The following is a 15,008-nucleotide window of genomic DNA, read 5'->3' on the forward strand; positions in this document are numbered from 1 at the left end:
AGCCTCGGCTGATGTAATCATTAGATGCACCTGAGGCCAGGCTATAAATGGATACGTCACCAGGTGTCGTCAGAAACTCTTTTTTCAGAGCGATTCTGTTTCTGTGTGTTTCACACACCCTGTCAAAACTTTCTTTCCTCTGTTAGGAGTTAGAATCAGTTAGACAGTGTGCAGTGAACTTTGTTCTTTGTTCTCTTTTCTCTTCTGTTTAGAAAATATTATATATATATATTTCTAAAAAAAGAGAGAATGACTGAAAGCCGCAAACGGTGCGTGTTCCCCTCTTCTCGCTCTATAGCTGAAGATGACACACATCAGTTTTTGCTGTTTGTTTGGGAGCACGCTGCTCTCGCGTTGCAGCAGGGTGGGTGCGAGAACTACGATTTGCTTTAACAGGCAGAGTGCGTCGTGCTCACCTCGCTTGCTTCCGGGAGTCAGCACTCTCGAAAAGAAGATCGTTCGTGGGGCTCTTGCATGGTTTTGGCTGAGGAGCAAGAGACGGGTTGATCCCTTTCTCTCAGTCTCTCCTCAAACCCAGCTGTTTCTTCACATGATCTCGACGCTCTTGGATCATGAGGTGGATCGCTATTCTCTTCCCGCCTCCGAGCTTTCCGTCCGTGATAAAAAAATCTACGGAGGAATTGCTCGATGTTGTTACTCGTGCGGTTGCCAGATTGGTCTGGCCACGCGTTAAGAGACCCCCAAACGCTCCAAATTAGGGGATAGATTTTATCTTCCAGTCTAAGAAAGGGAACGCCTCATGGGTTCCATCCCTTCTTTGATAAACCTCCATTAAGAGCTTTTTCGCTCATGGAGAACCCCTAAAAAAAAAAAAATAAATAAAAAAAAATTAAAAAAAAAAAAATATATATATATTTTCTTCCCGTGTTCACATACCCTCGACGTTATTATAGTCGACTGTCGTGGGTGCTGAGGCACGGCGGTATTCAGTGATGCCGCCGGTCGAAGAGACGCTTGCGGGCTATCTCTCGCCGGGCTCGGCATCGTCACTTAAGAAGCCCTCTCTCCCCTCAAAGCCTTGTAGGACAACCTCCACTTTAGTGGGAAGGGCTTATCAAGCAGCAGGTCAGGCTGGTGCTGCTCTGCACACTATGCTGCTCTGCACACTATGCTGTTCCTCCCAGTTGGGTGTTTTCGCTATTCCTGCATTTCAGGACTCGAAACACTCGACAACCCCTCAACAGGAAGTGTTAAAATATAATACCCATCTCAGAGATCCTGGCAGCGTGGGAACTTCTGCCGGATATATTATTTTCTGTGGGTCTTATAAGGGCGTCAGGATTTAATTCACTCGCCGCTTTTCCGTGTTTCAACGGCATGTTCTCACTACCGTGAACCGGATTTCTTTTTATGTAAAAAAATATATATATAACTTAATCTCCTGGTTAAAGGGGCCATGGTATGTGTTCCCCTTCCAGAGAGAGAGTTAGGTTATTACACTAAATACTTCCCGTTTCCCATGGAGGGTGAGGGGTGGCGTCTGGCTTAGATCTTAAAGCTTGAACTACCCGTGGGTGTTCAAGTCCAAGATGATGCCTGTCAAGACGGTCGTGTCTCAAGCCTTACAACTCGTGCATTCTCAATTATGTAGACGACTGGCTGATCCTAGCGCAGTTCCAGGAACTGGCAGTTCAGCACAGGGACATCGTCTTAGCTCATCTGTTTCTCTGGGGTTGAGGCTCAACGCCAAGAAAAGCGTCCTCTCTCCCACTCAGAACACTGTCTATCGGGGCATTGTATGGAGTTCAATCTCAATGCTGGCACAACTGTCTCCCGCTAGGATTGAGTCCATTTAGATCACCCTGAGCAAAGTCAGGCTAGGTCAAGGTTGCACTGTTATCAGTATCAATGATTTCCAGGTCTCAGGGCGAATGCGTCCACAGTGATCCCTCTGGACCTTCTGCTCATGAGACCGTTTTTGTTGTGGCCAAAAGCCAGGGGATTTCTTCCAAGGGCCAAAACCCCTAGGCTAAATAGGGTTACGCGCCTCAGGCTTCGTTCCCTATGTGGTTCAGACCCCGGTTTTCTGCCTTGGGTCCCACTCTAGATGCGTCTTGTTGTCGCAGGCTGCTGACGACAGACGCCTCCCTGATGGGCGGGGTAGCGGCCTTAAGTGGTCGTCCAGCTTAAGGGGATAGGAGGGTCGTCAGCTCGGTTGTCACAGTCTGTCTCGGGCTGATGGCTGTATTTCTGGCCCTGAAATACCTCCTCCTGAGGCTGCCATGTCTTGGTGCGGGTGGACAATGCAGCGGTAGCCTCTTACATAAATTATCAAGGAGACCCATGTTCTTGTCAGCTGTATTTCTGACACATTGGGTTCTCCTTAGGGCCCAGGGCAAGCTCCTGTCACTCAGGTCAGTTATATCCCTGGATGCCCGTATATGGGAGCAGATTTACGGTCCATACCAACGGGGGAGTTAAGAACTCCACCCTAAGGTAGTAGTTGCCCAGAGTTCGCCAGCAAGGGTTTTTGCCTCTTACTGATAGCACAGCGCTGGCCGAACAGGGTTTGGTTCTCGGAGCTAATCTCTTCCCTCGACGGCTCGCCTTTGGCGATGCCGAACAGGAAGGATCTTCTGTCTCAGGCACAGGGCAATATGTCATCCCTGCCCCAAATTGTGGAATCTTTCATGTTTGGCCCCTAAGGGTACCAACTGAGGGACACAGGGCTCTCTACTGAGGTTATCGAGACCTTTTAAATGCCGGGCTTTTTCCACTTGGAACAAGTTTGGGTGAGATCTTAGGGCAGAAGAGGACCTCTTCGCCTCTATGAATAGCGCAATGTCTCCTCTACTTCTCCCTGAAATCACCCAGCCCCCTTGGGTCTGGACGTTAAAACACATACATGACCCAGAATGCGTCTGTATGCGTTTCTTTCCCGGTTTCTCTGCTCCCGGGAGTCTTGGCAATGTTTAATGGCGCTGCGCTGGCTAAACAGGATATGGTTCTCGGAGTTAATATCTCTCCTCGACGGCTCGCCTTGGGCGATTCCGAACAGGTAGGACCTTCTTTCTCAGGCTCAGGGGGCATATTCATCCCCGGCCCTAATTGTGAAACCTTTCATGCTTGGCCCCTGTAGGGTACCAACTGAGGTTCACAGGGCTTTCTCCTGAAGTTATCGAGACCATTGCAAGTGCTAGGGCTCCCTCCCTTGGAACTGATCTGGGTAGATTTTACAGGGCAGAAGAGGACCTCTTCGCCTCTGTTGATAGCGCAATGTCTCCTCTACTTCTCCCCGAGTTACCCAGTCCCCCCCCCTCGGGGGTGCTGATCGTGGTGGCGCATACATGGCACAAATGCGCCTGCATGCGTTTCCTTCTAATAAGTTCAAATTACAGAACCAGCTAACTGCCAGTTTGCTTCAGTTCTGGATTTTTTTTTGGACTTGCCTCGCCACTGCCAGGTTCTATGTGGCTTCCACTTCGTTTTGCCACGCCTTGGTGGGCGGGGTGCCCTCTAAGAGGCATCCTTGCTAGGACCTCTTCATAGGGTAAGACCCCCCTTTTTAAAACCTCTAGAGCCAGCGTTTGGTAGACTTCTGACTCTCAAGATGGTTTTTCATATGGCAATTACATCTCTAAGGAGACTTGGGTACCTACAGGCTCTGTCTCATTTGCCGGCCTGTTTTGAGTTGCCCCAGGTAGGACCAAGAGCATTCTTTGCACCCTCACCCTGACTACCTGCCCAAGGTGCCTTTCTCGACCCTTGGCCAGTCATTCTCTAAGCCTTCTGCTCCCTGCCGTTTGTAATGCCGGAGCAGCTAAAGACTACTCAGACTTTGTCCAGTCTGTGCCCTTCAGAATTATGTCCACCGCATTTGCTAGTGGCGTAAAGTCAGGGCAGCAGTTCTTCACTTTGAAGCCGTGACCGGGTTGTCACTTTGGGTGAGGGACCTTACTGCCCGGGCCTACGAGGCAGCGTTCAAGCTTCGCCAGTAGGTTTTAGGGCGCACTCTTCCAGAGGGCTCTCCTCCTCTAAAGCCTTGGCTAGAGGTCTCCCTCTGCAGCAAGTTTGTGGTGCGGCAGGTTGGTCCTCTCCACGCACATTCATTAAACTTTTATAGTTTGGATGTTCTTGCCACTCTTGGCTCTTACGCCCTTGAGTTGACACCGAACAAGTTTGTGGTGCGGCAGGTTGGCACTCTCCGCACACACTAATCACATTTTATGGTTTAGATGCTTTGCTACTCCGGACTCTTATGTCCTTGAGTCGACATCTCAGCCCATGCCTAAACAAGTTTGTGATGCGGCAGGCTGGTCCTCTCCGCTCACATTCATCAGTTTTTATGACAAGTTTGTGTTGCAATAGGGTTCTCTTCGCACACATTCATCGAACTTTATGGGTTAGATGCTTTGCTACTCTGGGCTCTTATGCCCTTGAGTCGACATCTCGGCTCATGCCTGAACAAGTTTGTGATGCGGCAGGCTGGTCCTCTCCGCTCACATTCATCAGTTTTTATGACAAGTTTGTGTTGCGATAGGGTTCTCTTCGCACACATTCATCGAACTTTATGGGTTAGATGCTTTGCTACTCTGGGCTCTTATGCCCTTGAGTCGACATCTCGGCTTATGCCTGAACAAGTTTGTGATGCGGCAGGCTGGTCCTCTCCACTCACATTCATCAGTTTTTATGACAAGTTTGTGTTGCGATAGGGTTCTCTTCGCACACATTCATCGAACTTTATGGGTTAGATGCTTTGCTATTCTGGGCTCTTATGCCCTTGAGTCGACATCTCAGCTCATGCCTGAACAAGTTTGTGATGCGGCAGGCTGGTCCTCCGCTCACATTCATCAGTTTTTATGAAAAGTTTGTGTTGCGATAGGGTTCTCTTCGCACACATTCATCGAACTTTGTGGGTTAGATGCTTTGCTACTCTGGGCTCTTATGCCCTTGAGTCGACATCTCAAGCTCATGTCTGAGACCTCTCGCATTTTTGTGAGTACACTGCGCAACCGTAGGGGTCCGGACAGCCCCAAGTGCGGCGGCGTGGGTATTGCGTTCCCCGTAGCGCTTAGCAGCGCAACATCGTAGTGAAGCCTTTTGTAAAGGGAACGTCTCGGGTTACATGTGTAACCCTTGTTCCCTGAAAAAGGCGGAACGAGATGTTGCGCTGCTTTGCCGCACTGGGACGTCCCAGGACTGCTCTTCAAAAAGAAGTATCTGACGACACCTGGTGATGTATCCATTTATAGCCTGGCCTCAGGTGCATCTAATGATTACATCAGCCGAGGCTATAAATTCCGGTCAATGTTCATTGACGTGTTCCACAAATTATTCAGCTCGGCTCACAGCGAAAGCTGTTCCCCGTAGTGCTTAGCAGCGCAACATCTCGTTCCGACTTTTTCAGGGAACAAGGGTTACACATGTAACCCGAGACGTTTTCAGGAGAATGTATGTAAAAAACAGGAGAATGTATGTAATACTGAGACTTTTAATGATTGCTCCTCAAGAAGTGAATAAAAACACTGCTCAGACTCACAAGCAAACATCACCATAAACTTAATTATCATTAAAGTTATTACATACTAACATGTGAAACCTTAACATATTCAAACAATAATGTAAAAAACAATAGTAAATTTACTCATTCCTTGTACACTATCCATATGAACTTGAGCAATCATGAGCAAATGTTTCTATCGTTAATGATTTGCCAAAAATGACGCCTATTCACAAACTACTCAGTTTTATTTATGCAGCAATGCATTTTGCATACTGCTGCTTCGCGCAGGCTCTGAGTAGCGCTTATTCACGTTTCTCCGCTATCGCACCAAACTTGAAGAATTATTAGCACACACGTACTGCTGAAAATATTTGTTAGAAAATTCAATTACTTTTCCAAGACATTTGTTTTTTCATTCCACATGAACCCTGATACACGATAACATGGCTGAATATGAAGAAAAACACACTTGGATCTGGTCAGTATTGCAATTTTTATTAAATTTTTTTAATCAATTTACAGGCACTTAATTACATTATCCCCCTGTTATTGAACATGCAACCAGCCAATTCTTGCCATATTATAAACATTATGAGGTTAGTAAAAAACAAAAAAGTCTTTAGTTGTTTCTGGGCTCCTTTGCCACCATAGGAGCAAAATCATACTGCCAACCCAGTCCTGAATCAGTCAGCACACAAGATTTCTGATCCTGAACAAACTTCAGACTCTGGTATGGAGTCCCTGAAGACAAATACTTTAAGGAAATACATTTTTCTTTGATAGGATATTAGCTTTATACTGTTCATATATAATATCTTAGGTCAAGTAAAACAGTTGTAACACAAACACACATCACTACACTGAGCTGGACAAATACAGTACACTTCCCCTCCACTTAAAATAAACAACAAACACTTAAATACTTTCCCTTTCAGTCAGGAAATTGTGTATTAAATACCAGGTTGACCCAATAAATGGATAATACTATTAAATGTTTAAATACACCTTTACCACATTTAACTCACAGGTCCGTTTAGCTTGAATTTGTGGCAACAAACTGAGTTAATTCTAGAAGTCGGTAAGGCACTAAGGATTCAGTTTTCACCACGCATGACAAATCCTAGAGGCAAGACATCCATTAAAGACAGCTCAGGAGTGCGCAGGGCAGATGCACAGTTTGTGTCTCTCTGCGCTCTTTTTCTCAGAGTAATGTTGCCTCCACGTGTGCCTGAGCAGAACAGCCGGTTCTCTTCTGGACCGCTCGCAGCCCTCTTCAGATGTCACATGGGTCATCGGCCGGGGCAGGATCTGGGTTTAATGCAGTGGCCCTGAAACATGACCAGGCCGGCTTGACAGTGGCATCCAGCGACGCAAGGCCTGTGGCAGGGGCCGACCTCGTTCCAGTTACTGCAGGTTTTAGTGCAGCCAGGACCACACGTGGCGTAGACTGCACCATGTTTGCACTGTGTAGCTGCAGCACAAGAAGAGAAACAAGGGCAATAGCTCAAATGCAGAATTGAGACTCCCTTCTACAAGGTATGCTTTATGTATTCGTTCATAATATATACAAATCCAATTCTGAAAAAGTTGAGACAGTATTGAAAATGCTAATAAGATCTAAAAGGAGTAATTTGTAAATTCTATTCACCATGTGCTATTTTAAAACCCTACAACACATTATTTTTGATGATTTAATTCTTTGTTTTTATACACTCTTTTCATTTGAAAAGATTTCACAATTGCAACACACCCCAACAAATTGGGACATTCGAGTGTTTACCACTGTGTAACATCACCATTTCTTCTAATAACACTTATTTCACATTTGAGCACTGAAGACACAAGTTTGCTTAGTTTTGCAAGCAGAATTTCCCCCCATTCATCCATTATGCAGATCTACAGCTGCACAATTGTACAGGGCCTTCTTTGCCATATGGGGCCCTCACAGAAAGGCATGCTACCCATGCCATGGGCACTGACACACCCCCATACCATGACAGACACTGGCTTTTGGACCTGATGCTCATAATAGCTTTGATGGTTCTTTACCTCTTTAGCCGTGAGAATGCGACAAATGTGGACTCGTCGGCCACAAAACATGATTCCACTGTTCTACTTTCCATCTCAGATGAGACTGAGCCCAGAGAGGTCTGCAGCGCTTCTGGACATTTTTGATGTATGGCTTCTGCTTTGCATAGTAAAGACTTAACTTGCATCTGTTGATTGTGTTGACTGTCAAAGGTTTACAATGTATTCCCAAGCCCATGTCATTATATCCATTACAGACGAATTACTGTTTTTAAGGGATCAGAGAGCATGCACATTAAGCCTGGAGCGACCCAATACTGGGCCCTTAAGGGGGGTGCTAATCACAAAAGAATATATATATATATATATATATATATATATATATATATATATATATATATATATATATATATTAAGGTATTACTAAACAACCACTTGATCTGCACAAATTAGGTGTCGTTTTAAAGCTTAAACTCAAATTGTTACAATGAAAAAAACTGATCTGACCAATTCTAAAATTCTGCTTTTAAACTGGGTAATAAATTAGAACTGTTCCATTTAAAAAAAGTCACAAATTTGTGATAAAACACAGAAGAATAAAAAAAAGATAAAAAAAAAGATCACACAGCCATGTGTTGTATATCTTTGGAAAGGTCTTGATTAGTAGAACATAACAAGCAAATTTGTGTCATTCATACACCAAACTACATTGAGTATAGCGTGTAAATTCCAAATGTATTATCAAAAAAAAAAAAAAAACTTTCTGTCACATTTTGGTAATTACTTCATAAAAAATAAACAGAATATAGAAATCCTGAATCAAACAAGCCCTCAGTCGACATCATATGTTTTGTAAATCCAGAGATACTGCTCAAAGATGGATTGCTATAGCAACATTGTTTTCTGGGAGTGATTCACTGAAACACCATCACTCACCTCATAGATGTGTCAGATCACTTTAATTTGGGTCTCTAGAGAGTGTCAGATTCCACATTTGGACAAGCCGCACATACATAGACTGCGCACAAGAGGGAGCTCGACACACATTCTTTGGAGTAATAGAACAAGTGATGGAAAAAGAAGCCAAAGTGCAACGAAATGTATCAAATGGTACAAGTTTAAGTATTATACATATATTTTTAGATATTTGCATTCATAGTTTTCAGTTAGTCTGTTTTAATGTTCAATAAAACACATTAATTATAGCTTGGAGAGGTTATTTGGACATTTTGATAAATAGAAGTCCACCTTGGAAACCATGATTCAGTATGCTATAAGTTTGGATTGCTTTGTCCTATCAACAAAACAATGTTTACATGTAAATGTTTTGACCATCCATACTTCCCGTCTAAAACGTAAAATGTCAAACTGAATAATAACTGAAAAAGATTTCTTTATATTTTGTGTTATTCAGCAGTATTGTTTCATAAGTGCATCTGAGAGGGATCCAGATATATTTTCTTACATTTTGAAAAAAACAACAAAAATAAACAACATTCTTTGCTATTTTTTTTTTTTAAGTTATCAGCTCTTACTTTTGGGTATGCCATTGCCCAGATTACAAGTGCATGGTTGCGTAAGCAGAAAGTACGGGTGCTAGATTGGCACAATGTTGCTTTAGCAATCCATCTTTGAGCAGTCTTTTCCTGACTACAGTTGAGAATGTGAGGCACATTATGAAGTGCAAAAGATGGCAATGAAGGCAGCAGTAGATCTGCATAATGCATAAATGGGGTAAAATTCTGGTTGCTAAACTTAACAAACATTTTTCTTCAGTGCCAAAATGCTTAATAAGTGTTATTAGAAGAAATGGTGACGTAATGTTACATAGTGGTAAACAGTAAACTGTCCCAACTATTTTTGAGCGCGTTGCAATCTTCTGTTTTGAAATTAATGCATATTTTAAAAAACAATGAAATTCACAAGGTGAACCATCTAATAATGTGTTCTTACACCTTTAATATAGCACAGGGTTATATCATTTACAAATCCCTCCTTTTTGTTTTTTTTTTTGCATTTTCAACACTGCCCCAGCTTTTTGGAATTGGGTTGTATATATTATGTGAAAATTTCAATATTAATACATGTATTATTCAGCTTTCTAAAATAAAAAGCAGCACACAACGACTTAGAGTTTGTGTGGTTTCTGTCACTGGATGTGGGTCAGGTTTGACTTACTCATGCAGGTGAGCTCTGGTCTCCAGTGCAGATGTACACCCTCCCTCTCACACGCGCGACTGTACGCTATGAACGACTCACAGTAACAGTTTTTATGCACTGGACACTCGCACATGTCTGTTACACATGACCTAAAGACAAGAAGACATAAAGAGAGAGAGGGTGTCAGGGTTTGTAAAGGAGAACCCAATCACTAGCAGTCAATGCTCAAAAAATATATTTATTTAGAAAGCCGACAAACCATTAACAGGCTGTAAAGAAAAAACACCCATAAGAGCATAAAAGCAAAACAAACCTAACTAACAAACAACACAAAAAGCACTAATCAGAATCTAATAAAAGGTTAGAAAATTCTGCAACACCAACCAACTTTTGGAAGTAGAGGAACAGACTGAATACAGAGGGAAGAATACAACACAAGACAGAACACACGAGAGGGATATAAAGCAGGAGAAATCAAGAGGGCAAAAAACAAGGCAGGTCAAAGGAATAAACCAATAATGAGGCAAATGTGGAGGTGGGGGTCTGGCAGCTAGGGGAGCGGCTCCAGGAAGGGAGAAGGGTCCAACGGCCAAATTATGTGCTTCAAGAAGGGAGCAGGGTATGGCGGCCAGGGAAGCGCCTCTAGGAAGGGGACGGGGTAAGGTGCTTCTGGAATGGGGACGAGGTTAGGCAGCCTCAAAGTGGGAAGAGGTGAGGGATGGTGGCAGCCACTGGGGAAAGGATATGCCTCCTATATCTAATGTCAATCAGAACATGATCTCCCGCTGGGGAGAGGAGAGGGATGGCAGCAGCCACTAGGAAAAGGAGAGGGATGGCGGCAGCCACTGGGAAGAGGGTTGGTAGCGGGTGCTGGGAAGAGAGGAGAGGGTCAGCGGCAGCCCATGGGGAAAGGAGAGGGATGGCGGAAGCTGCTGGGGAAAGGAGTAGGACGGCGGCAGCCACTGGAGAGAGGGTCAACCCCTGGGAAGAGGAGTGGGAGCGCCTCCTGGCGGTCAGCTGCTGCCTCCTATATCTAATAGAACATGATCTACCTGTCCAGATATTCAAATACAGCAAATATGATTATGATGATTAAATAAGACTGGGTCACTCTGTACCTGTAGAAAGAGGTGAAGTCTACAGCAGAATGGCACTCCTGAAACTCCCAGGACTTGAGTTTTTGGCATGCTCGGTGTGCACGGAGCTTCACCTTCACTGTGCCTGCGCACAGGAATGGTCTTGGCCTGCGGTTTGTCACCTCACACACTTCGTTGTCCTCCACGCGCCACGACTCTGCAAATTCATCCACGTCAAACTTGAAGTGTCCATCTCCTCCTAGAGTGTCATCTCGCCGGTGACCGTTATAGTTTCCACACAGACCACAGAGATGCTCCATCAGATGTGGCGCTGCAACCACCTCCACCAGACTGTCCCCGTCCCAAGTGATCTCCAGCCCTGATGGACACACAGCCATCATAAGCATGAGACACAAAGGAAATGTGCTGTAATTAGCCATTTAGCATGCTAGCGTTTTGAAAGAGAAAGAGCAATTCTTTAGACATCCCCATGGATGTTATTTTCTCCTAAAACATTAGATAACAGAAACATTTCTCTGCAACAACATCCTAAACCCCTGTCCATTTTGAATCATTAGAGATTCATTTATCTGCAATACCCAGATGACCGGTGAATTAGACAGCCTCTATGTAAACCACACCATTGAGTACACATGATTACAGGATTGACATAGTTGGTGTCGTGACAACACATGATGTGTTGCGACACAGGCGTTGGATTACTCTTGTTAATGTTTTAACAATTGTATCAATATCTTATGAGACATGAGCTGCTAACATAAGAGATAACCCAGATAAGAGTGATACAGCTACAGGGTGGTTACTGAAATCACAATCCTCAAGCAACAGGTCAATCCAGTTAGCGTGCTCTATCAGAAATGAGCTTTACCTGCGATGGTGGTGAGTTTAAGCAGATATCCATCCAGGTCGATGTGAACTCCAGTGCTGTGGAAGGGCAGAGCGATGCGTGTGCCGTTCTGACGGACAGTCAGGTGTTGATGGAGACTGATGCTCAGGCCTGATGTGTGCAGTTCCACTGATTTGGTCCAGGAGAAGGAGCGTGTGCGCCGTGCGTTGTTCCTCACCAGTACAGTGAAGCTGGCGGCAGGCGAGCAGTCCTTAGTGAGCACATATTTACACGTGCCCTGGAAGTTAAATGTGCGGCCGTCAAAAGTGTTATAGTGAGGGTCTCCAAATACCGTACACACTCCTGGCTCTGGAGTTATGAAGAGAGTGATGGAGAGGATATTGGCTGGTGAAATATCCACTTTGTTAAATGAAAAATGAAATTTGTGTGCAAACAGATGACAAATGCAGGGTTTATACTTTGAATTTGTACAGTTAGATTGAGTTGACACTTCAGTGATGCGTGTCTGACACATCTGATTGCTTTCAACTTACTGTCAGTGCACACAGGACAGCAGCCAGTGCGATTCAGGATCTTATTCTGAAAAGACAAACAGAAAGATCGTCAAGACACACAGAGGGACAGACAGACAGAGACTCGCACTGACGCAGCAAATACATGATGTACGCTCTCAACCGCAATCTATTCTGAGTCAGATAAATGAGCTGCTGCTTAATGGTTTCCCTGCCAAATCTATTTAAGGCTGTCAAAATGCCTTAAAACTTAATTTACCACAATATACACAACTACTCTCTGACAATGTATTTGCCTGGCAAGCTTTTACATTCTTTGCGTTTAGCAAAATGCTGAATAATAAAAACGCAAGAAATAAATCAAAATGAAAGTGGTGAAAACCATATATTGCAGCAAGTGCTGGTTAGTCACAGTGTGTAACACTGAAATGACACTGACAGCTGTTGAGCTCATGATTGCTCAAGAAATATTCATACAACACCACTGACATTTCCTTTCATATTGCATTACATGCATGGATGTTTATTAATGAATAATAATTATCCTACTATAGATTTAATGTTATTAAGAGTATAGAAACAATATAACTGAAGTGTATTGCAAACTATTTAGACATTTACAGAGAAAAAGGTAGTTTGAGAGTGTAGAGAGAGTGACTCGTTTGTGTCATTCACAGTGCGTGATGGAAATGGGCGGTCGCTGCAGAGCTCTTTTGCCTCTGATTAGTGGATCTTCTTCATCAGGATCATGGGCAGTGCAGTTTTTTTATCAGAAATTCAGCTATTCAGCACAATTATAATTGTTTTAATTTAAGTTCAAATAATGCTGACTGATGTCTTCAACAGAAGCATATACTCTCAATTAACAACCTCGAGGCACATGGTATTTCTGTTTTTAATTGTTTATAAGTTATTGCTAAAAAACAGTTCACCAATGGAAAAATGAATGCAATTTTTACTTCCAGAACCAAATCACTCTATTGTTAAGGAGCAGTTATTTAGTAATTGTGTGTGTAGTGCAGAGCAGTCCTGATGTAGTTTCATGCTGTGGAGACATTCACATGTCATATAGGCTTTGTGTTGCTGTATTTAAAGGTGTGTTCTTGTCTTGCTAAATAAAGGTTTTAATTTGAAATTGATTGCTCATGTGCTTAAGTTAATCCTCAACAGAATCACTAGCCCTCATTAGTGACTACATTTCCATGGACACCAGAAAGCTGGTTATTGCGAGAAAACAGCGTTTCTGTTTACATGCACTGTATAAGTGTGGTACTCTTTACATGCGGCTTGTTCAGCAAGCAGTTTTCTCCACAGCAACATCATTTTATTTTTATTTACATATTTTATTCTCTGTTGCTTCACTTTATAAAAGATATTACAGAATTGTTGCTTCATTTGTTTCCTTCACTTTCTATCCAGCAGCTGAATTGTGCTACAATAGTGGAGCTTATAGTGTATGTGATTTTCCCACTCTACTCCCAGAAATCTTGAATTATTTCCGCTGTGTTGAGTTGTTGTTGGGCTCCATCCTATGACGTTTATTATCCCGATCTGTTCCACGCATGCGCACTCTTCAAACACCCATCAGAATGCCTCTTGCATGACCACATTAAGCCGCATTCTCCGAGAGAAACCCAAGTGTGTTAAACCATTTTTTCTTAATCGTAATGAAATCAGTGTTCTTGTTTACATGACGTTTCAAAACGTTGCTTTCTGCTAAAACCCTGGAATAAACCGTTGTTTTAAGAGCATGTAAACTAGGGCTGAAAAAATTAGTCGCCGTTATAGACAACGTCGACAATAAAAAATTGTTGAATGTTTTTTTCATTGTCGAATAGTTGTTTGACATAATTTAACGTACCATGGGATCACATTAAACTGTAATGATGAAAGCAGCACTGCAACTCATGACTGACTGATGAGAGGAAGAATTACACAGATCACAGATGCACTCTAAACTTTCCAAACAGCTTCAGCTGATGTACATCACAAAGTACAAGGGAATTATAATGCAAAAATACAAAATAAACTGATGGGCACAAACTGAATAATCATTAAGAACTAATGATTAATTGTCGCTATAATCGCCAAATAGTCGAATAATCCTTAGATTAATCGATTATCAAAATAATTGTTAGTTGCAGCCCTAATGTAAACATAGTCAGTGTTAAAACCTGTACGTGTACATGTGAGCACACTGAGAAAGAACACAAACAAAGACAAAACAAGGAAAAGTTTAAACTGTTCATTTGAATAAAAATCAACCACTGGGACATGAAAATGCTCGAAGTTGAAGAAACACACATATAGGAAAAGGCATTTTAGCCATACTTTTGCAGAAATAACATTGTTGAAATTAGATTTTTTTCCCTCCCTAAATATATTTTTCTGTCTTGCCTCTGTTGTTGTTTTGTTGTTCTTTTATAAAAAGTGCTGCAGAAAATTATAAACTATAAGTAAACTGTACTTATATATTATACATTTATTTATTATATATAAGTACAGATGACATTTAGATATAACTGTAAATGGGGTTAGGTGTCTGGGTGTGTTCTTTTTTTGTAAAGCATGACTTACCGAGGGGCAACTGGTGATGGGAACACAATTCTTGGGCTGACATTCAATATTTCCCTTCACACAAGTGCACAGAGTGCAGTTAACTGATGACCATCTGTCACCATCCTACACAAAAAGAGATAAAGACATTCTTTTCTGATCTGCACGCATATTCTTCCAAAAAAAAAAAGTTTGTCAAAGCAACTTAGATTGCATAAACAATAGCTAAACAATTAATCAATATGTGTGTTCCCCAGGAATCAAACCCATAACCTTGTTATTGTGAGTGCCATGCTATACCAGTTGAGCTGCAAGAACACCAATCTGTCATTGCATCACTTTCA

The 15,008-nt window shown here is 42.7% G+C and overlaps 1 protein-coding gene across 1 annotated transcript in view; it reads right to left on the reverse strand.

Annotated features, from left to right (window-relative positions):
• Positions 1 to 5,950: 5,950 nt before the first annotated feature.
• Positions 5,951 to 15,008, reverse strand: part of LOC127658161 (BMP-binding endothelial regulator protein-like) — a 36,509-nt gene continuing 27,451 nt past the window's right edge. Inside the window, exons 9-14 of the mRNA XM_052147291.1 lie at positions 14,686 to 14,790; positions 12,130 to 12,175; positions 11,618 to 11,944; positions 10,771 to 11,107; positions 9,671 to 9,801; positions 5,951 to 6,935 (exon numbers count right to left, since the gene is read on the reverse strand). Of these exons, the coding sequence (XP_052003251.1) occupies positions 6,754 to 6,935; positions 9,671 to 9,801; positions 10,771 to 11,107; positions 11,618 to 11,944; positions 12,130 to 12,175; positions 14,686 to 14,790 (1,128 nt within the window). The 3' untranslated portion in view covers positions 5,951 to 6,753. The remainder of the gene's footprint in view (positions 6,936 to 9,670; positions 9,802 to 10,770; positions 11,108 to 11,617; positions 11,945 to 12,129; positions 12,176 to 14,685; positions 14,791 to 15,008) is intronic.

Source organism: Xyrauchen texanus, chromosome 17, assembly GCF_025860055.1.
Source record: "Xyrauchen texanus isolate HMW12.3.18 chromosome 17, RBS_HiC_50CHRs, whole genome shotgun sequence".
In the NCBI taxonomy this organism is placed as follows: Eukaryota; Metazoa; Chordata; class Actinopteri; order Cypriniformes; family Catostomidae; genus Xyrauchen; species Xyrauchen texanus.